Source organism: Myodes glareolus, chromosome 9, assembly GCF_982192425.1.
Source record: "Myodes glareolus chromosome 9, mMyoGla1.1, whole genome shotgun sequence".
Taxonomy (NCBI): Eukaryota; Metazoa; Chordata; class Mammalia; order Rodentia; family Cricetidae; genus Myodes; species Myodes glareolus.
In genome coordinates, this window is record NC_142034.1 from 104,606,534 (window position 1) to 104,629,269 (window position 22,736).

The 22,736-nt window shown below is 45.5% G+C and overlaps 1 protein-coding gene across 2 annotated transcripts in view; it reads right to left on the minus strand.

Moving 5' to 3' along the window:
* Positions 1-22,736, minus strand: part of Cpped1 (calcineurin like phosphoesterase domain containing 1) — a 108,415-nt gene that overhangs the window by 70,220 nt on the left and 15,459 nt on the right. Inside the window, exon 2 of one of the 2 annotated variants that reach the window (XM_048433226.3) lies at positions 15,502-15,715. In XM_048433226.3, coding sequence (XP_048289183.1) covers positions 15,502-15,715 — 214 coding nt within the window. Of the gene's footprint in view, positions 1-15,501; positions 15,721-22,736 lie in introns of both variants that reach the window. The other variant, XM_048433225.3, reaches the window with a different exon arrangement.

Sequence of the window (22,736 nt, forward strand, 5' to 3'; positions counted from 1 at the left end):
AGCTGGGCTTTGTAAAATGATTCTAGGTGAAGACAAAAAGGATGCACCTTTGTGGTTCAGGGTGTGGCAGCATGTCTGCCACCAAACAGGAGATAGAAGAGTGTGAGCTTAATGGGACAGGCAGCGGCACATAGCAGTGTGGGAGCAAGAGCTGGCCCCACGAGGCAGGTAAGAGTGTGAACAGAAGACACGGCTGGGGAGTTTCTACTGGTCAGGCTCAGTGTAGTTGCCTCTGGCTACTTCACACAGAGAACCAATTTATCAAAGAGATACTAGGTCCGAGTGGGAAGTTGGAGAGCTAAATTGAAGCTATGAGGACAGAGGCAGTACTTCCAGCCCTTCCAGCCATATATAAACTGTTCCCAGGGAGAAGTGTGCTTGGGTGCAGAGCCCTAGCTCGTCCCATTGACACTGCTGGAGGTGCATGTCAAAAGCTGCTCCTGGTCCACGTGTTCCTGGATAGCAGAGGTAGCTGCAGTGTCTCTCTATGGTTAGGGTGAAGCCTGCCTCTCATTCATCACCCTTATACAGGAGTTGAAGACAGTTCAGGTGGATCTAGCCGAATAAGAGAGTCACAGGTCTGAGCCATGGGACTGAAGGATGTCAGAGTTTTCAGAGCATCTCGCTGCCAACCTAGCAGGTGGCCTTTGCTTCCTTCCGGACTGCACCTAGAAGGAGACTCTTCAGGTGTGAAAGGAACAAGTGGACAGGAAGTCACGGACAAATGTCTACTATGAATGGCTTCAACAACAGCAAAGATTGACGCTAAATTTGTCCTTCACAAGTGAAAACGCTACTGCATGTCCCCAAATGAGCAGAGTTTAGAAAGGCAAGCTGCAGTGGGAGGCGCTCATACCTGTCCTCACTGGAGTCTGGGGACTGTTACAATGTTGCGGTAGGAGATGGTCAAGCCCATCCTCACTGGAGTCTGGAGTCTGGGGACTGTTACAATGATGTGGTGAGAGGTGGTTACACCCATCCTCACTGGAGTCTGGAGACTGTTACAGTGCTGTGGTTGGGTTTTTTTTTTTTTTCCATGTTGTAGTTGTGGTAGGGCACCCCCTCAGCAGACATGGGCACAGACAACGAAACAATTGCTTTTCATCACAAGTGCTGCCAATCCCCACACCAAGTGACAAGTGTTTAGAGAATCCTAGACCAGGGACTCTGGGAGCTGATTTTAATTTACTGACAAGTGAAAGTTTTAAATGTGCCAACGTTGAGTACTGCTGTCCTAGTCTATTAAACAAAGAACAGCAACTCCCCAGGCGGGAACTTCCTATTAACCTAACCCTGCCAATGCCCATGTGGCCAAGGGCTGCCAGGGTGGCCCAGATCACAGCAACACACCCTTTCTATTTTACCACAAGGCTCTGCACTGGTGTAGATGGAGAGAGTGATCATTTTGCACTTGGTGGTCTAGATCTAAAAGGGCATTTTGGACAGGCTGTCATCAAATTCAGGAAGAAATGCAGGTCTTTGTCACACTGCCCCCTTTATTTGTCCCTGTGAGGTCTCAGCCCAACTGAGGGTAACAAATGAAAGACTCATCAGAGTGGGCGCTGGGACAAAGAGTCCAGGCTTGGTCACTTAGCTGAGCTGCAGCCATAGAGTGGTGCTGGGCAGGGAGAGCCAAGGGTTCTCCCATCTCCACAGAAGGACAAAGGCACCACTTCCGGCCAGCGCAGCTCTCTCCCCATGTGCAGCTCTCATCATAGCTCTCGGAGTGTGTGACAGGAACAGCTCGGAGATGAGGAGGTCAGTTTGCTCCTCCACAGACCACAATGGTGGGGAAGGTGTGGAGGCTGGAGTGAGCAGACTGGTCATAGCGGTGGGAGCTTGCCCGTGGCTTCTACCATGGACGCACATAAAGGAGACCAGAGGGGGCTAGAGCCAGAAGCAGGCAGCACTTCCATGGCTAGCATCCGGCAAGCCACCTCTGCACATGAAGTCCCAGTCCCAATGCTCCACAAACTCTCACAGCACCACCATGAGCCAGAGACCCTGTTTAAACACAGGAACCTGTAAGAGGCACTTCCATCCCAGGCCTAACACCAGGGACTTCCTGGTGACCATTTAAGTTTGGGGACAAGGAGTCAATCAGGGAACACTGCCTTCTCCAAAACGACTAAATGACTATTCAGGACACCTGACTATTCACCCTGGGTCACTGTTAGACACATGTAGAAATCAGAGTGACCGCCCTGTGTCAGGGATGGACACATGTGGAAATCGGAGTGACCAATCTGAGTCAGGGTTGGTCACGTGTGGAAGTTGGAGTGACCGCTCTGGGTCAGGATTGGACATGTGTGGAAGTCGGAGTGACTGCCCTGGGTCACGGTTAGACACACGTGGAAATCAGAGTGACCACCCTGGATCAGGGGTGGACACATGTGGAAGTCGGAGTGACTGCCCTGGGTCACGGTTAGACACACGTGGAAATCAGAGTGACCACCCTGGATCAGGGGTGGACACATGTGGAAGTCGGAGTGACTGCCCTGGGTCAGGGATAGACACATGTGGTAATCGGAGTGACCAATCTGAGTCAGGGTTGGTCACGTGTGGAAGTCGGAGTGACCGCCCTGAGTCAGGGTTGTAAGATTACTTCTAGTTCCCAAATGTTTGGGCTTCATTTTCAGACAAAACAGTCTCCACTAAAAATGAGAATTGGAACCAGGAGTCAAGTATCACAGCGTGTAGATGCTCAGCTCTTTGAGCCAAAACCCAGGGCCACCCATAGGCAGCAATGCTGGACACTAAGACCTTCCATCTACATAAATTCCCTGAGGTCTTATTTTATTTTTCTTATATCAATCATAACCTCTGGGCTGAGGATGTAACTCAGTTAGTAGAGTTACATTCTGGCAACATTCACCCTGGGTTCAATCCCTAGCACTGCATAAAACTGGGGTCGGTAGTACATGCCTGTAGTCACGGCACACTGGAGGGAGAGGTAGGAGGGAGAGGTGAGAGGGAGTTCAAGGTCATCCTCAGCTACAGAGTAAGTCTGGAGCCAACTTGAGATATATAAGACCCTGCTCCAAAAAATAAAAGGGCCCCCCTCTCTCATTTTCTTTCTTTGTTAAGGGACATATAACAAAAAGGGGGTGAGGAATTGGATCTCCTGGGCCACTAGAGCTGTTTTTTAGTAACGAGGTTAAAAGTATCACATTGTACTAGTTGTACCATACACCAGGAAGAAGGCTGAACTTTCACTTTCCTTAATATTACCATCTAGTTCAATATCTACCAAAGATTTGCCTCCCATGACAATAAAAAATGTAGTTACAGGAGGTTATGAAATGTGGCCTATTCATAAAGTAATTATTTATTCAACAAAAGTAACAGCATACATGAGTCAAGGAAGCATTGCGCCATGTGAAAGAAGCCAGGTCCTCCTGTTGTGTGATTTTCAGCTCTCTAAAACATCCTGAGTAGACAGGTCTACAGATGTAAGTGTGAGCTGACAGGCTGGAGGGTTGGAGGCAGTGTGGATGAAGAAGGGTTCTCCTTTGGGGCTATGGAGTGTTGTACTGCAGACTGTGGTGATGGCTGCACGCTAAAGCAATGGATTTAAATAAGCAGATAAAATGTAACAAAACAGGGGCTGAGGAGATGGCTCGGTGGTTAAGTGCATTTGTTGCTCTTGTAGAGGGCCTAAGTTTGGTTCCCAGCACTCACATGGTGGGTCACAACCATCTATAACTCCAGTTCAAGGGGATCTTCTGCCCTCTTCTGGTCTCTGTGGGCACCAGGCACACATGTGGTACATATACCTACATGGTGGCAAACATTCACATTTGATATAAACCAGTATCAGTAACTGTAGGCACCAGAGGGCACTAAACTCCAGCAGAGCCCTGGGGCCTCTTACACTCACCTCACTGGACTCTCGTGAGAAGCATGTAGTTGGTACAGTCTCTCTTTTTACAGAAACATTAACCAATTAAGGAGGAAATAAGTAATTTACCTGGAGGTAAGAGTTAAGTCAGGATTTGAATATCAGCAATGTGACTTTACAGCCATGTTCTTTTAACTGATGTATAGATGTACAGAGCCAGGCTCACGGGGACAGCTTACAACGCTGGTTACCACAGGACCTAACATGAAAGCCCACCAGCAGGGTCTGGTTAGATACCTGCAGGGATTCTGTTCACAAACAGTAAAGTCTATGCAAACCTGGTTTTCAGTCAAGGACCCACGCTTGGTGTCTGTTCCTGCCTAGCCTTCAGGCTTCCTGTAGCCAGACACGTTGCCTGCTTCTTGCTAAAACAGTTTTTGCCACATGAGGGTGTTTGCTGTCAGCAACTAGAAAGACAAATGAGTACAATCTGATGGCTTGACGTCAAGAGCCAACTGAGGGACTAGCTGGGACTCCAGGGCCCAGAGGCACTTCTCAGGAAAGGGCCCTCTGTTACAGGAACTGCATCCCCCTAGGAGAGGGGACATGGCTACACGCTCTGCCACACGTGGGACTCATGGGAGTGATTTACCCCTTTGATTGGACACATGTGCTTTCATCTAGTCTCGGGAAATTTATGGAGCCATAATACTTTCCATCTCTAAAGCGTTCATTATCTTCCCCTAATTACACGAGGTATGTAAATTCACTGTTCTCAAACTTTGCTGGCAGAAACATCACTCACGTGGTGACGCGACCCACGCTGCTAACAGATCAAGCTTAATCAGCTTCTACCAGTTTTCAAATTATACATGTTATTAGCTAAGATTCATTTAATTCTGCATCTAAAAGGTACAACTTATCACCCTGCAGCACCCAGGCACGTCTAGCTGCTCGCTGCTGCATCTGCACCATTAGCAGCGGAGGGCACAACGGATGGAAGGTAACTGGCTGACACTCCAAGAGGCTTAGTGTGTAATCACACGTGCTCTCGCGTGCTTCAAAACAGAAAAGAGAAGACTGAGAAGGGTGAACTGTCCACGCAAAAATTCCAGTTACCACTGATTGACACAAAGTCCCTCCTCCCCTCCCACCAACCGGGACTAGCCCTGGGTCACACAGCCAAGCAAGTACATAGCTGCTCAGAGATTCGTGCCTGTTTTGACTTTTTATTTTGAGACAGAACCCCAATCAGGCTAGCCCGGAGCTCACTCAGTAACATAAGAAAATCCTGCCTTTGCAATCCTCTTGCCTCAGTCCCCTGGATGGTTGAGTTTACAGACCTGCACGACCAGGCCTGGCTTAATATAAAATTTCTTCACAAAAATATTTAAAAATTATAACAGTAGGGCTTCACCATAATAAGATAACAAATGAAGAAAAGGATAATGAAGTTTTATACAAATCAAATAATATATGGTAAACAGAACCACTGTAGTGGCTTTCCAGTGGGCTACGGAAGGACAAGGTAAGCACAGAGCCTGAAACAGACAGGAGAGCCTCTATACTGGGAGTCTGAGAAATACACTCCTCAGCAACTCTGGCATTTAAACTTCCATTTTCCAGTCTCTCATTATTTTGTTCATTTTCCGTTCTGATCACTTGACCAATTATCTGATAATTGAACTCCCTCAGGATCATGCCCCCTTTTAGTACCTCATTTAGTTGCAGAAAATAGGCCAATGAAAGAGGTGGAATGTTCTAATTCCAGAAAATGAGAGTAGAAACAGCGCGGGAAAGATGTAAATGCTGCAGCTAGCTAAGCAGAAGCTAGAAGGCATTAGCTTTGCCTGCTCCATCTTGCTCTGCCAGGGCTTCTTCAAGTTTAGGATGATTCTATTCACTGGCTCCAGAAAATCCCAAGGAAGGGTGTGAGGGTGGAAGGGGCCCCAGCGCGGTTCTGCTGCGGAGGTGGTCTGGTACCTCTGAGCACACTGCACCTGCTCTTGTCTAAAGGCTTCCAGGCATGGTCTGCTGTGAGTCAAGGGTCTCCGGGAGGGAGCGGAAATTAGAAACCAGATCATAAGCATATCTGCTCCTAGGACCTTGGAAGCTTCCATCCCTCGGAGTCCCAGAGCCAGTTATGTGTCGAGTTCTCCAGAGAAGCAGCAGGAGCTACACACAGTATTATCGGAGCAGTTCATTATGTGAACTGGCTCATGTTTATGGAGGCCAAGAAACCGTGCCCAGCTGCCTTTAAGCCCAGGAAGGCTGGTTGTGCGCATGCCAGCCTGAGACCAGGAGCCGTCACATCCAAGGAGACAAACTTGCCCATCGTCTCCCATTTTGCTTTAGAGTAACCTCTGCACTGAATGCTACCTGTCCACACTGGTGAGGCCAGATCTGGACTCAAAGCCTGTCTCTCCTAGAAACACCCTTACAGACAGAAGCAGAGACACTGACTTAACAACCACTTAGGCCTCCCCAAGTCCAGTGAAGTTGACACACTCAAATTAAGTCTCAGAAGTCATTTAAAGATTTTAGGAAAACTAAGAAACTTTTCCTCTCAAATTCCTTAAGGAATCTATGCAAATGCCCTGAACTCCACCCAGTTTTCCAGGGTTTACTAGGGGGACAAAACCCTCCTTACAGAAGACCACTCAGGTCTTCCTGAATGAAGAGCCACCATCTTCATTCAGTACCCAGAGGAAGTCTTGACGTGTCACGAGAGCCTCTGTTTGCCTTTGGCCTGACTTTTGTTTCTTACTTATCATTTTCAATGGCTGTTGGGTTCCCTTTAAGCTTTCTCAGTGTGTCACGGAGAGCACAGCCATGGGAAGTTTCTCTCAGCTGGCGAGTTTTTGTTTGTTTGTTTCGTTCTCAGTGCTGAAGTCAGAGATAAGGAATCTGGTGGACATTTTGTGTGTCCCTCATCAAAGGCAGTTTAGCCCTACTATCAGCTCCATTCGTTTCTTTTCTTCAAATAACCAAATGGCCATCTTTTCCTAGCCCAACATTTCTCTCCAGTTAAGAAACCTTTAACTAAAAGGAAAGGTTCCCCACCTAATTTGTGTGTTGGCCAATTACACTGTTCACACCATCACGAAGATGGATGTGCTCCTGTGGGGGACACAGGCTCTCAATCTGGGGCACAGGTACTGCAGAAGTGGGGTGGGGGTTCAAGATGGGAGAAAACGAGATTCCCACTAAATTCATGCTGATGGAGCACCTCCTTCCGTTACAAAGGTAGCAGTAACTCGTGGCGGCAGCAACTACAGACGTTTCTGATCCCACTTCAGTTGCTGCCCATGCCAAAGACTGCGGAGTCCATGTCACTATAACACTCAGCAGCTATTAACCGGGCCACTGTCAGTAGACTGCTTGGCAGTTAATCACCCTGCTGTCAGATAACGGATCAACAGAGAAGCACGCGGGCCACCCAATCATATTATGGGACAGTACTTTGTTGATTATACTTCAGATTAATTGGTTGCACTGGGAATCTGTGTTTAAAAACATTATTATGTGACGTGGTTCAGGGACTCTGCCAATCTGCCAAAAGGATCCCCCGGCACAAGCAGGGTTAAGATGCCCTGACAGGGAACAGAGCTGACACTGTGCCAGCAGCCATGTGCACATGTGGTAGATGAGGGCAGCGGTGGAAGTAATCACACACCTAATCAGAAACAGCCATGCAGCTGAGGCCCCGAGTTCCCCTAATTAGTAATATTAGGTAGATTAGTTCAAACCTCTTTTAATCAGCCTTAGCAGAGGGGCGCATTGTCCCTGATTGCGCAGATACTTCCATGGGGTTTATAATGGATGTGAAGGAGTGAGGGAGCCAAGGGGCTGAGCTGATTGCCCTCCGGCTGCTTCTTCGCATAGAACTGAATGGAGACAGCCCCACTCATTCCCCATCCCCAAGCCTAGTGATGTTTTGACTGAGGTATCACACCCTTGCAAGCAAATAAATCCCCATCTCTGTATAAAAAGCTATACCTGTAAACTGTCTTTAAATCTTGGTACTTCTTGGAGAAGGCACTTAAAAATAGCAAATATGCAAGGCTAATTACACAGTGGAGGAAGTAAATGTGAAGTAACCAAGTTTCTTAAAAACCAAAAGAGCCATCTTATGAAGGACACAAGGGCTTCCACACAATGGAAACTTTCTGAGATGTGGTGCACAGGGGAGTATCCTATCTACCTGCGCCACAGGGACCACATGGAAAGAAAGTGCTGGTCCTCCAGGGAAGCACAGAGCAGAGCGGCTGGTGAGGGCAGCACCGTTACCAGCTGCACCTGGAGCAGCACCGTTCCGATTCCCCCACCCTCAGTTATCTGAGGGAGATACCGCAACCAGGGCGACCAGGAGGGAAGCGTATGACACCCTCTGTGCACATCAGCACTGTAGGATTGTCCAGACACTCAGAAGGGGAAGAAATGAGTCACAGCACAATGTGCAGAGTGTGACTGTGTTTAGACTTTGAAGGTTGTTGTATACAGACTTTGAACTACAGTGAAGGCGTCATGGCTGAGTCTACATGAAGATTTTCAATCACACGTTGCTTGCACAATTTAGAAAGTGAATAAAAGACCTAGATCTATTCTAGCTCGAATCCTTCAAGAGAGTAAAGTCACACACACACACACACACACACACAAACACACAGACACAAACACACACACACATGGGGGGGAGGGAGAGAGGTCTCTCTATATACATATCTTTTACTTCCAGCTAAAATGCAGGTTCATCCATTTCATTCGCTGTCAGCTCTAGATCAGTCTGGAACAGAATAGGCAAGGAGGATGGATTTGTCAAATTAAATTTCATCTATTCTAGAAATTTGTAATAGGGTGCTTACCATGAACAGCCACTTGCTAAGACTCCTGGGAAGCAGACACAGGCTTACGCGACCTGCATTCCCTCGTCCAGCAGTCAATAATCCCACACACCCCTCATGGGCACACTGCCCCCAGGACCTTAGAACTAAGCTTTGGGGAAGGCGAACTTGACGGTGTTAGGGGCTGAGATAAGGTCCTTTGCTGGCCTGAGCCTTAATCCCGGTTTTGGTTTTAAATTATGTCTCCGAGGCTTTGCTTATCAGACTCTCTCGCACCAGAGTCTGCCTGTTTGTTTGTTTGGCACTGTTTGTCTGCCTGGCCCGAGAAAAATGAACATCAACTTCCTGACTGTGTAAGCAACAGGAAGAGGAATGGCTCTGTTTCTCGTCTAGAGCCCAGCGCACCACATGCTCCATCCTTGCTCCACGCCTCCCTTTCCCAACTCATTCTTCAGAGAAGTAGCGGCCACCAAGTGGGGAAAGTGTCTGGATGATTCCTGGGTGGCAACACCTTTTATCCAGGCTCTAGCCCATCCCTTTGCACCCAGTTTAAGGTGGAGGCTACCAAGCCAAAAGAAAGTTTACTTTTCTGGTTGGTTCAGGCCTTTTACCTGAAGGAACAGCATAATTCCATTTATCCGTCTCTTTAATTCACACTTCCATGGTGACACCCATTCCTCAGTACCTGGCCACTGAGTGGCCCTCTCTAGCCTCTGCAGCCATTTCTGCTGAAGCCTAGCCCCTCTTTACCATGAAGACATGTCCTTCTTAGTTGCTTATTCTCATTTGTCCCCAACAAACCCCACCTGTGAGCATCCCCCTTTTCCAATGTGTTCCAATCATCTCTGGGGCAATTCCAGATTCACACCAAGGCCCTTTGGTTCCAATAGAAATGGTCCCAAAATTTCAAGTTTAAGACATTGGATACCATTTAAACCTTGAAATTAATAAGTGTTTGCCTTGTAAAAGATGTGCAGAACTTAACTTGGGGAGTCCACACAAGTCAGAACAAGAAAGAAGCTTTTGCTTCTAGTGATGAGATGTTTTTATAAGTTGTAAGCATCTATTCTGCAGATCCATAAATTCTTATGTAAAACCCTCTGGGCTACATCTCATTTAAAACTGGAGTTTTACAGACTTTAGGAGGGGACAGAGAGGACAGACTTTACAAGGGGACAGAGAGGACAGACTACGTAGTAGCCAAGCAAGAGCTTGAGAACCACAGCCCGGGAATTTTCTACCAACAAATGTGCAAGTATCCCATTAGTTATGGACAAGGAACAGTCAATTCAGGGCAGGTTTGTTATATCAAGTAAATTTAAATATAAGGAAAAGTCTTAATTTTCAGTGTCTCCTAAGTGTTGGAATGACAGATAGAGATTTGAACAAGTACATGATCCAAATAAGAAGCTCAGTCCTGGCTATCCACATACAAATTCAGCTAAAGAAAATGGGTGCATTTGCTCTCCAAGGCACTTTGCCAACGTGCTGCTGTGGGCGTTTCTATAGGACAGCATCCTGCTTTAGGTGCTCAGAGTATTTAAGAAGAAAAACAAAACCTACACACTTAAAAGTATTTCCTATGAAACCTGAGCAAATGTATAAAGGAGTGATAGTTCTCTTGCCTAAAAATGCCATCATTAATAACACTTGAAGGAAATTCTCACTGGCTCCTGGAAGGCACACACTGGGCCTATGCATCCTAGCCTGGTGTAAGCACACACATCTCAAGCCTTATTGTGAGTCAGATTCATCTGGTGACTTCATAAAGACCTGCTGGATCTACCTGGGGCAGAGGTCCTCCATTTCAAGGGGGCTCCAGTCATTTCCTGGGCCACATTTTTAATAGTAACACTACCGTCAAAGTGAAAGAGGTCTGGAAAGGGAGCAAGTCCACCACATTTAGGCTATAAGGCCTTAGGAGAAGGTACTTCCTTGCTCAGAGCCAGTTACCCTGCCAGCAAAAATGGAAATAGTATAACTCTTGCATCCGTTTTGCATCGCTGTTGAGAGCAGGTGAGCTGGCGGCACCGACACCGGCCGGTCACACACCCTGAATCTCACTCATCACAAGTCGTCTGTGGAGGCCTGAATAAAGCCCTTTCTGAGGTGCCGGCACACTGACTCCCAAGACTTGTAATCACCTCATCTTCCACGGCAAAGGAGACTCTGCAGCTGGAGAGACTGCTCTAGGCTATCAGGCAGGCTCGGTGTCATCATCCAGATCTGAATCAGAGGGACGGAGGGAGAAGGAGAATCCCAGAGGCTGAAGCAGAGGCCGGAGAAAAGACAAAAGACTACAGGCTTTGAAGATGCACTAGAAGCCAAGAAATCACGCAGCTTTTGGATGGGAGAGGCTTCCCAGGAGCACAGCCCTGCAGACTCAGGCTGGGCTTTTGTGCCTCCAGACCCATCCGAGTGAGCATGCCCTGCTTCAGCTGCTATAGATGGGTGATGTGAGCACGGGCTTGCCTCCCTTTACAGAACAGAAGCTCCTGAGGCTGACACTCACAAGAAACTTAAGCATGCCGCAGTCGCTCGGGCAGCACTAATATACAAGAACTCTTCCAAAACATTTTATATAAGCGAAGAATCTATGTTATCCATTTCATGGAGTTACAGCAATGCAAATACACAGGGATGCACGTATGTGTCGGTAGCACACACGAGACTCACTGGAATCTCTTGTTCCATAATTATACCATCACATTCCAACTGCTCATCCGCTCAGAACTGCTGGGCTCTAATAAGGCTCCTGGGGTCACTGTCAGTGGGTCGATGACTCCGGGTCAGCAGGGCCTACAAAAGTCACCCCGGGCTTGAGAGCTGAAGGGCTGGAAATCGATGGTCTCGGTAACATGTACAAGATCTTAATTTGCCACTTTTAATGTGGCTAATCCACAGAGAAGTTATATTAGAAAATAAAAAACCACTTAAAAAATCGTAAGAGTACCTGTAAAATGAAGACCAAAACCAAGCTGGAGCCTTAGCACAATGACTCCTCCCACCACCTACGCATCTGTTTCCTGTTAACTCCCAGCAGCGGCTCATTTCCACTGTCAGACCCACAGTGACCAGTGCTGTCATTGACACTCTTCACCTGGGAATATTTGTGGATGAATGAATGTTACGATGGATAGTTACAATGAAAAAGGGTATTATTTTTACTAAAAAAAGTCATTATTTGGAAAGTTATTTTGCTTCATTTTGAGTTAATATCTACTTGACCCAAGATACTATTTATAGTAGAATTAAAAGCATGCTTCCTGATTTTATCTGCTTATTAATATATGCATTTGGTCATTAACAATGTGCTAAGCAGTCAAAGCAAATAATTACTTTTCTAGTTAGCACTGGTGTACGTGTTAAGTGAGGGAAGCAACTTACTGCATATTAAAAAAAATTGTAACTAGTATTAAAACATTCTATTTAATCTCTGACAAAATATTCAAAACAGTCCTCTGTCTGGCTCAGCTAAAACCCCTCAGCACAGCCCAGATCTTCATAGGAGATTATGAGTTCAGACCCAGTCACCTTGGATATAAAGTATGTGTAGAAGGTTGCAGGCTCACACTTTAAGATCTTCTGACCAATGGTTAAGACTGATCATAAAAATGCATCTTTTCATTTATTTGTGTTCACTGTGTTCTGTTTAAGAAGTAATGTAATTGCAAGACAAGCTTTTATTTTACACCTGATTTTGAAATGTGACTGAATATATTAACATAATTCAGAACAAGTTGGTAAACATCCACGAGAACATGTTATATAATTCCAGGCAGCTTCATCATATCCTGAAGCCACTGCACAGAAAGATGTTAATTTTGTATCTATGTTCAGGGGTCAACAGAACCGGATCTTTGCCCACCATGTGGTGCAAGCTGATGGCACATGGGGCCCTCTTGCCCTGAAGACATCAACTGCGGAGAAACCATCTGGAAACAGTGATGATGTGCTGGGATGGTGAACCCATCCCCTCAGTTTCCCTTACTATGGCAGAAACTAAGCATTTCCACATAGTAGTATCTTAACACCTGCAAACCGCTGACCATACGTCGTCAAAAATGGTCACGTCAATGAGTGTCTAGTACTTAACTTCACTATAAAACAAAGGACTGTGTAGAGCCGCCCAGACGGTCATCTCTGTTGTACAGGGAGGGTGCTGCTGTCCCCATTCCGTGTGTCTGGATCCAGGGGCTCTGAAGTTGTGATGGTGTCTGGGTCTCTCCACTACTCAGCTCTGCTTTCTTACTACTATGTAGCCCCAGGCCATGTTGGGTTTTGCATTCTTGTTGTTCCTATGGTTTCTTGACTCAAAAACTGAAGGCCTGAGGTGAGGGAACAGTCTTCTCCCATCTACTTCATCACAAAGGGGCAGGGAGCTGGTGGCCCAGGCTCCTGGTTCTGAGATGACTGTCTTCCCTTCCCTCTTCCTGGCACTGTTTTTACAGGTCCAGTCCAGGACAGATGAAGCGCCACGGCCACACGCATGACTTTTTGTGAGACATCAGCGCCCAGAGACAAAGACACCCCTGAGAATATTCCCTCCTCGTTGTTCTCCATGAGTGTTAAAGAAAGCGGCTCCAGCTGCCACTTTCCCAGCACATCTTCACTCTGGGTTGAGTTCGGACGCACAGGTCAGACAGTAGAAACTGGATAGTGATACCTGAAATGTGCCCTGCTGTTTGCAAAGCGTCTCAGCTTCTGGAGCAGTTAAGACAAGTAAAGTCAGACAAACGCACATGTTCCCAGACACTGCTCATGATTTCTAAGGTCTTCAAATCACTTCTGTTATAGTAAGCAGAGATGGGGGCAGGGAAGGGGAGGCGGTGGCCACGGAAGATAGCTCCGCCTCTCTGATGGGAAGGGCCACCTTCTCCTTGCTTACATTTGATCACTGGGTTGAGGGTCTTTCTGAGACAGAAGGATATTGAGTGAGGGTGTCTGAGAGAAGGAAGAGAGTTCCAGAAATATCCAAACGCGTTTTCCTCCTGAGCCCTTCTCACTTGCTCCCTTTTCTTCCCTCCTGCCCTCCCCTTCTTCTCCTGAGAGCAAGGCATGGTAAAAGCAGCAATGCTCAAGGGCCAGCATCTTACATTTCTTCAGGGAAACTATCCCATTCTTCAGACGACACGGCTGTAGTGGAACTGACCTCACAATTTAGCTTTGGGCCCATGTGAGTTAAGTGAATGTGGTCTGTGACTCTGACTGGACTATCCAAAACAGGTCACTTTGTGTTGTGATTTCTATAAACCTAGAACTCCCTAGAGCCTAACTGCACATGAAGTCAGGTAAGTGGAAAGCACGGCTGAGAGGCGGAGAGATCAAACTCAGATAACGACTTCTGAGCCCCTGGGTCCAGCTATACCTAAAGCGACAACACACGTGGGAGAAATAAGAGTGTAAAAAGCAAAGGAAGTAGGGTTAGTGAGATGGTTCTGTGGTTAAGAGCCCTTGCTGCTCTTGAAAAGGACCTGGGTTCAATTCCTAGCACCCACATGGTAGATCACAGAAGTCTGGAACTCCAGTTTGAGAGGATCTGATGTCTCTTCTGGTTTGTGCAGATACTGCACACACTGCACATACATACATGAAGGCAAAACACCCATACACAGAAAACAAAAACTTAAAAAGAAAGACAACTAAAGAAGGGACCAGATTACAGTTACAGATTATTGGGCGCCTTGAGTACCAGCCTCGGCACCCCAACAGGGTCCAGCTAAGATTTGCCATAGCCGTTGAAAATCTGGTTAATTGATCTGAGGGTAAACAGCATAAATCAACTCACATACGCTACCTCTTCATATTTATTCTTTGGGGGCAAAGAAGCCGCGAGGAAAAGAAGGAAAAGGTGGTAATCTCCACCAGGTCTCTCGTTTTTATAGACATCCTTGTGAAATGCCACAGGCAAAGACAATCACATCACATGCATTTTAGAACCAAAAAAAGGGCAGGTAGAACCTGACAAAGCAGCACTCCAGAACAGGTGACGCCACCCAGGAAAGAGCCAGCACCAAGGGGAAATTCCTGACATTCCAAACAATTAGATAAAGCTACTAAAAGTCCCTGAACTGGACTTCACCCACACCCAGACCTGTCTGTTAGGTGAGGTCTTCCTATTCTTGAGTGTGTGTGTGTGGGGGAGGGGATATGAGGATGGGGATTGTCTCTATGTAAATTTGACTGCTAGAATAAAGAGTGAATGTTCTCACTCTAAGGAAGGCCTCTGGCCTCTGGTGTTGGGGAATGGAGCAAGGTCACTCCCTTGCCCACGCTGCTGAGGCATTTTGGGAATGAAACCCATTTCGAAGGGAAGAATCATGGTTTCACAAGGTTTTTTACAAATTTGACAGTGACTTTTCCAAAAGGCAAGTGTTCCTGCAGGTGTGCTGAAATAGGTTCTCCATGTGGACGTGGACATTTCCCGTGGACCGGTCAACTGGTCTCTCAGCTGTGCATTCACTGTAGAGTCTCATGGGCTCCAACGACAGAGTAGAGTTAAAATTACAGACATAGTGTTTGGAAGTCATAATGTTTGTCCTTGGAAATGTAGCAAGGAGACAGAGGGGGTGGGTTTTCCTATTAAGTTTGGATCATCAGAATTGTAACTGGGCCTAATTACTGTGATTAACTTCGCCAAGTTCTAAATATAAAGTGAGCACACATTTCCTGATATTCGATGATACCAGAACCACCTTGAAGAATAAGAACAATACCAGACAGAGCTGTCTCCGGAGGAAAATCTTCTTTTCCTGCCTATAACTTGTCAGGGTTAGCTGAAGAAGAAAATCACACCCATGACAACCCAAGACTTACCTGGCATGGCGTGGATGAGGTCGCCACAAAGAACAAAGAATTTGGGTTTGGGGTTCAGCTTGTTGATGGCCTCAACAGCTTGCTCAGTGAGACGTATCTCCTGTTCCCATTCATCACCGCCACTGTCACAGTCCCCAGTGGACCAGGCCTTCATCAGCCCAAACTGCGGGTCTGCACCTTGGATGAAGTAGAATGGGCCTTTCCATTCCCTTTCCTGTTCTAAGGAAAAAAAACAAAGGTGGGGGAGGGATGAAAGAAAATCTGTCAGTGAAGGCAGCCAGGTTACTGTGCAAGTGGAAACAATGCTTTTCTTAAATTAGGTCGGCCATTTGGATAAGATGCTCCTAAACATACTGCTTTCCTGTCACTGTCTAGAGGATTTTGATTTATACTAATTATGCTGGAGTGATTCCCAATGGCCACAGGAAACCCTATGTTGCTCTAGCCCTGTCCCCAAGCTGTTTGTTTAAAAGCTAGACATCTAAAATGAACCAGAGACCGCAATGGAACACAGTGCAGAAGATATTAATGTTCAGTAATAGTGTTCTAATTGGAATTAAAAATACTTCAAACCAATGCTGCCAGAATGTTATATTTAAATTACCAGGTAAAGTGCTTACGAATCTTCTCTTCCAGGCTTAATGGCACCATTTGTGCTGTTTTGGGGGAATGCAACAGAATTTTAATTATAAAACTTGGCATTCAAAGTTCTGGCTATCTGGTGGGAGATGCAGTGCCAGGAACAAAGTCTTGAAATCTTGAAATGAGTGGATCATATAAAAGGGAAGAAAAGAAAAGAAAAAAAAAGTCAATGCTAAAAATTCAAAGGCATTCTGAACTTGGTGACAGCCCACTGTGAAAGTGAACATGGGAATTCTATTTCTTTCCGTTTAAATGAGGTAGGACCAAAAATATATATAAAAAGATAAACCAAAAGACCCACACACACACACTGTTGTGTTGTTACACATATACAAATGGTGAAATAATCACCACAGTCAACAAACTAACATATCCTATCATCTCAACCTTTATGTGGGGGTTGTGAGAAAAACTAGTATCTAGTGTTGGCAAATTTCAAGAATATAACACATTATGAAGTCACCAAATGTGCAGAACAAAGGGTACCTGCATGTTAATCCATTAATCCTTGAGCTATCATGGCTTTAAGTCCATCTACAACCAACCTGATCTCACTGCAAGCAAGGAGTGGCAGGGACTCTGATGTGCACCTCACTGTTCAGGACAGAGGGCAAGCTCTACAGGAGGATTTGACTCATTTTCATTTAGTCCTTGCTGTGTGTGATAGAAAGACCAAGACAGTCCCTAAAGGTACTACCCGAGAGTATTCTCAGCCTTTGTAACCTTGAGTATGGAATGCACCTGCTCCCGATAAACAGAGCACAGTCAACAATGTCCCTTCAGTACAGGTTGGAAGAAGACGGTGATCTTCCTCCCTCTGCTTTCCCTGCTCCCTAGTCAAAAGCTGTCATATCAAGCTGGGTACAATGGCACATGCTTTTAATCCCAGTGCTCAGAAGGCACAGACACATTCCAGGTCAGCCAGGGGCTACATAGAGTGATTTTGTCTTAGGAGAAAACTAAACAAAGCTGTCATATAGTAAACAGTCCTATGGGGTGGCAAACCAGGCAAGGAACAGACGAAAGAGTCTGGCCAACATCCCAGAAAGAACTGCATCCTGTCAATGGCCATGTGTGTGGACCAGGAAGAGGATGTCCACTGCTGAGCTTTCGGGTAAGAACAGTGCCTTAAGTGGAGCCTTAGTGGCAGCAGAACCTAGCAAATGGACCCAGACCCCCATACGGGACTCTAACAATGCAGGCTTGCTGCTTCACACTGCCGAGTTGCAGGATAATTTGTTGGTGGCAATAGATAACTACAAATCAAGCTGGAGATAATGGTCAAGGGAGAGAGACTCTTCCTGAAGAGCTGAATATGCTTCATAAAAAAGAAAAAGAAACAAGAACCCTACTAGATGCTTTGTGTTTTTAAAGTTAACTGTTAGTAACATTTTCCTATTATTTCAATAGTAACCTTTGTATGCCATTGATCGCTTTTAGCCATGTTCTGATTTCTGAGGTCTTTTGCAGAGCTATTTAAAACATATAAATTAATCAGAAGCAGACCTGGGAAGTGAGTGGCACCCAAGGTTACAGAGTAAATCAACCTGCTGACACAGTTTAGAAAGTTTCCTGCAGCAAACATTTTAATAAGTGGTTCCCCATGACAAATAGCCAAGAGCCTCAAAAAGTCAATAGTCCTTGGATCTATTAAGATAAATCTTTCATTCCATATTTACTTAGTAAAACTTAAGAGTGTCAATTTTATGATGATGAAGTACAAAATAAATAGATTCGACTTGTTGATTCAAAAATACAGCTTTCACCTCAAAGGGGAGAAAAGAGTTTATTCTGAAGCCAAATATGAGACCATGTGACCTTGCCCCAGGAAACAGATTCAAGTGACTCCAGATTCTATTTCCAACATGGAAACAATTTCATGAAGCTTTTAAATAAAAGAACACAGGAAATCATAAACAAAACATTCTTCAAATATGTTGGTGGAGACATCTAAGCCTGTTCACTACTAGAAGCTATTGTGCGCACTCCAAATGATTTAACTAATGGCCACAAAGATATTAGGTCAAATATACAGGAAGGCTATAAATGACTCCTAAGTGGGCTAAAGATGACCCAAGAAAATTTGGATCTGGACTTGCACTATTGCAAACTGTCCATGTCAACAAACTAGACAGTCAATCAGCCTTCGTAGTCAAAGCTTTGAAGACATTCTCATGCATGTTCGAAACCCAGCTACTGTAGCAACCTCATCAAGCAGCTGTTGGCTCAGGATTCTGCACTTGCAAGGTATCTTTTAAGGATTTGCTCAGGGGCTGATGGTCATTGGTATCATCTTAAAGTGAATCATGCTGAACAGTTCGACAGCGTGGTGATGCATGTCTGCACACCTGGCACTTGGGGATGGAACCAGAAAGAGCTGGAGCAGGAAGCCACCCTGACTACATGGTAGGTGTTTGTATTTTAAAAGGAGATGGCAAGAGATGCCCAGGACATAAAGGCTCTTGCCACACAAGCCTGATAACATGAATCCCATACCCTTACCTCCAGTGGAAGAGAATGAACTCCCAAACGTTGTCCTCTAGCCTCCAGTTAACAGTTGACATACAGATGCCTACACATACACACTCACACACACATACACACACACACATACACACTCATACACACACACACACACACACACACACACACACACACACACACACACACACATTGCCTGAGATCTCTGTCCCACCAGGTCCTGCAGTCATTCAGTCCCAAAGAAACACACAGAGGTCTACATTAATTATAAAGTGGCTGGCCTATTAGCTCAGGTTTCTTATTAACTAATTCTTACTTCTTAAATTAGTCCATTATTCTTGTCTGTGTTAGCCACATGGCTTGCTACCTTTTATCAGTGAGGCATTCTCATCTTGCTTCTTCTGTCTGGTTTCCTTTGTGTCTACTGTAGACTGTTTCTCCTCTTCCCAGAATTCTCCTGTTCTCATCCCCCGCCTCTACTTCATGTCTGGCTACTGGCTAATCAGCATTTTATTAAAGCAATACAACTGATAAATCTTTACAGGGTACAAGATCACTATCCCACAGCACATACACATCACTGTAAAAGTAAATCTGAAAACATATAGAGAGAAAACTAAATTCAAGCTGTGGGACTAGACAGAGCTGTCCTGGAAGGGGGAAGGCTCTGAGTGCCCGTCTCCTTCATCTCTCAGGGGTCAGCTTTTTACAGGATGAAACGGATTCCAAAGTTCAGGCTTACCACAGTATATATGACCTGTATGGCATCCTTTCTAGGGCAAAGCTATCTGCTTCCCACCCCAGCAAAGTCCAGCTGTGCAGGACCCTCTGGAAGCACTGTCAGAGTAGTTCAAGTCATGGCAATTAGCTAATCGGAGACCATTCCTGAATTAGTTGATTTATAGAACTTGTCACTACTGAAAAACACATGCCCAGAGACCCCATGTCCCCCTAACTTTTCCTAAGAGACTGTCCTCTGAGAGGTAAATGCCTAACAAATCTAATTAAGGAGAACTGCCTAGAAAGGAGGTTGGAGGGAAGAAAGAGGGAGGAGGTTGGAGGGAGGAGGGAGGAGTGCTGGCAACAGTGAAAGTCATGCAAGGTAAAGAGAGGAATCTGAGTTCACTGTCCTGTGCAGGGCCAACAACATCAGCGGGAGGTGGGGCCTAGTCAGTTGAATCCCACATTGACCTGTGACCCACTGACATCTGAGAATAGCTGGTCTGCAGCCAGCCAAGGATGCCTGCTGGCAGGAGACTTGGGTGTCCTGGGGGAGAGACAATACTGACACTTCAGTAACAACACTCTGAGGAGGCATTTTTGTTTTTAACTACAACATATTTGGGGTTGTACCTTTTCCTGTTCTTTTCTTTTCTTTTTTCCCCTGACTCTTTTTAGCTTAGTTAGGTATTTGGTCCTAAACATTTCTTACTATTTTCCACGACTATCCAAAGCATTGGAAATTGCTTTTCAAAATCAACCCAAGATTATTTGAATGGTAAGAGCTTAATTGAAGAATTCTTTAGCGACTAGTGAGTTCTAATACTTTATAATATCTATTTATTTATTTTGGGGAGAGGGCACATGTGCGTTTGTATGAAGAGGTCAGAGGACAACCTTGAAGAGTCAGCCCTCTTCCCGCAGTGTGGGTCTCAGGAACCAGACACCTCTGCTCACTCGCCCGCCTCACTGGTCCCAGCTCTGATGCTTCAGCTCTTACAAGACATTGTGATGCACAGTGAGAACAGCTACACACAAGGACGTGTGTACCACACACAAGCACAGAGCACAGAGAGAGGCATGGCTTTTCTTGTGGGAGAACCCAAGCAGGGGTTCAACTGACGGCTATGACGAAAACATGATCAAACGTTGACAGAGTACGTGTGAGATGAGCAACAAAACACAATGTGCTGGTTACAGAGTCTCAGATCTGCCCCAGATGGCGCCTGTGGGGGTGCCAAAGAGAGTGGCACTATTAGGAGGGGCGGACTTGCTGAAGGACTTGTGTTGCAGGGGAGGGGAGGAGAGGGGAGGGGCTTTAAGGTCTCCTATGCTCAAGCCCAGTGTCACAGTTCACTTCTTGTTGCCCATAGATCAAGATGTAGAACTCTCAGCTCCTTTTCCAGCACCATGTCTGTCTGCACACTGCCATGTTCCACCATGACAATAATGAACTAAACCTCTGAACTATAAGCCACCCAATTAAATATTTTCCTTGATAAAACTTGCCATGGTCATAGTGTCTCTCCACAGCAACTGAAACTCCAAGATATAGTTGGTTGTCTTTTACTCTTTACTCTTCGGGGGGCTTCCCACCCAACTCCCAAATAAATATACATGGAGACTTCTTATTTCTTATAAATACCCTGCCTTAGCTTGGGTCATTTCTCGCCAGTTTTTGTTAACTTACATCATCCCATCTACGCTTTGCCTCTGGACATTTTCCTTTTCTTACTTCTGTGATCTTTCTCTCACTCTGGCTTCATGGCTGGCTGGGTGGCTGGTCCCTTCTTTTCTCGCTCACTGACTTCTCTTGCTTTCCTTCTATTTGTCCTCTCTGCCTGCCAGCTGCACCTATCCTTGCTCCTGCCTTACTATTGGCCATTCAGCTCTTTATTAGACCAAGCAGGTGTTTTAGACAAGCAAAGTAACACAGCTTCACAGAGTTAAACAAATGCAACATAAAAGAACGCAGCACATCTTTGTATCACTAGACAAATGTTCCACAGCATAAAAAATAATGTAACACATCTTTAAATAAATTTCCACAACACTAAGACAGTACTAAAACAAAGCTATATGGTCCTTACAAATACTTGATATAAAGTTCTACGACAAGTCTACAGATCATTTAGCATTAATACATAATAAAGCACATATTTGTTTAATTGAAACACATAAAATAATCATGAATAAAATATCCATAATTAATGTAATTTTAATATTTCATGTGCATGTGGTGAGTATGTGTGTGTGTATGTATTCATGAGTATATATACAGGCTTATGTGTGCTGTAGTATGTGTAGAGGTCAAAGGACAAACTTGCCTTCCACATTCAGACAGGGTCTCTGTTCTTATTCTGTCCCATAATTAGGAGGGAAAGGGCTGCTGAGGATTCTTCTGCCTCCGCCTCCATATATCTACAAAGGTGACATGACTGCAGACATACATACCAGCTTTATATGGATTGGGGCCTCTGCCTCCATGTCTCTATAGAGGTGCCATGATTACAGACATACATACCAGTTTCCCTGGGTTTGGGGCCTCTGCCTCCATGTCTCTATAGAGGTGCCATGATTACAGACATACATACCAGTTTCCATGGGTTTGGGGCCTGTGCCTCCATGTCTCTATAGAAGTACTGGGGTTGTAGACATACGTACCAACTTTACATGAATTTGAGGAGTCACACTCATGTTTTCACACTTGCATAGACAGTGTTTTATCTACTGAGCCATCTCTCTAGCCTCTTCTTCAACAAATCCAATTACCTGTCTACTGTTAAGTAGCAAATTACCAGAAACACAACAGGTTAAGACAGCACACATATCACAATCCCTGGGGTCATGAATTATGCTCTGCTCATTCTCCCCTGGCCTCCGAGTCCCTCATAAGCAACAAACAGGGTGCTGGTCAATGTGGAGGTCTCAGTTGAAAACTCATGGGAGAGATTCTGCCTCCAAGCTCCATGCTCTGTGGCAACTGGACTTAAACATAGAAGTTAACTAGCTTTGCTACAGGGGTCATCCTTGGTTCTTTGTCATCTCATAACATGAGAACTTATGTCATCAAAGCCATGGAGGGGGGTAAGAATGATAGCAACTATATTATTATTATTACTTTTATATTTGTATATTAAATTGTACATGACACAGCCCTGGACATGACACCCCCACCCTCATTGCTTCTGGGGAGCTCTTTATCACAATGAAAGTTGCTAGGCCAGTCAACACCAAAGATAGGGGATCATAATCCCACAGGCAAGGATTCCAGGAGGCAGGATGTGAGGGGATATGCCTGAGTTAGCCATGCACAGCAATCTAAAGCTCTGGGCTAGATGGTGGCACACACCTGTAACCCTACACTGGGAGGTATTCAAAGTCAGCTGTGT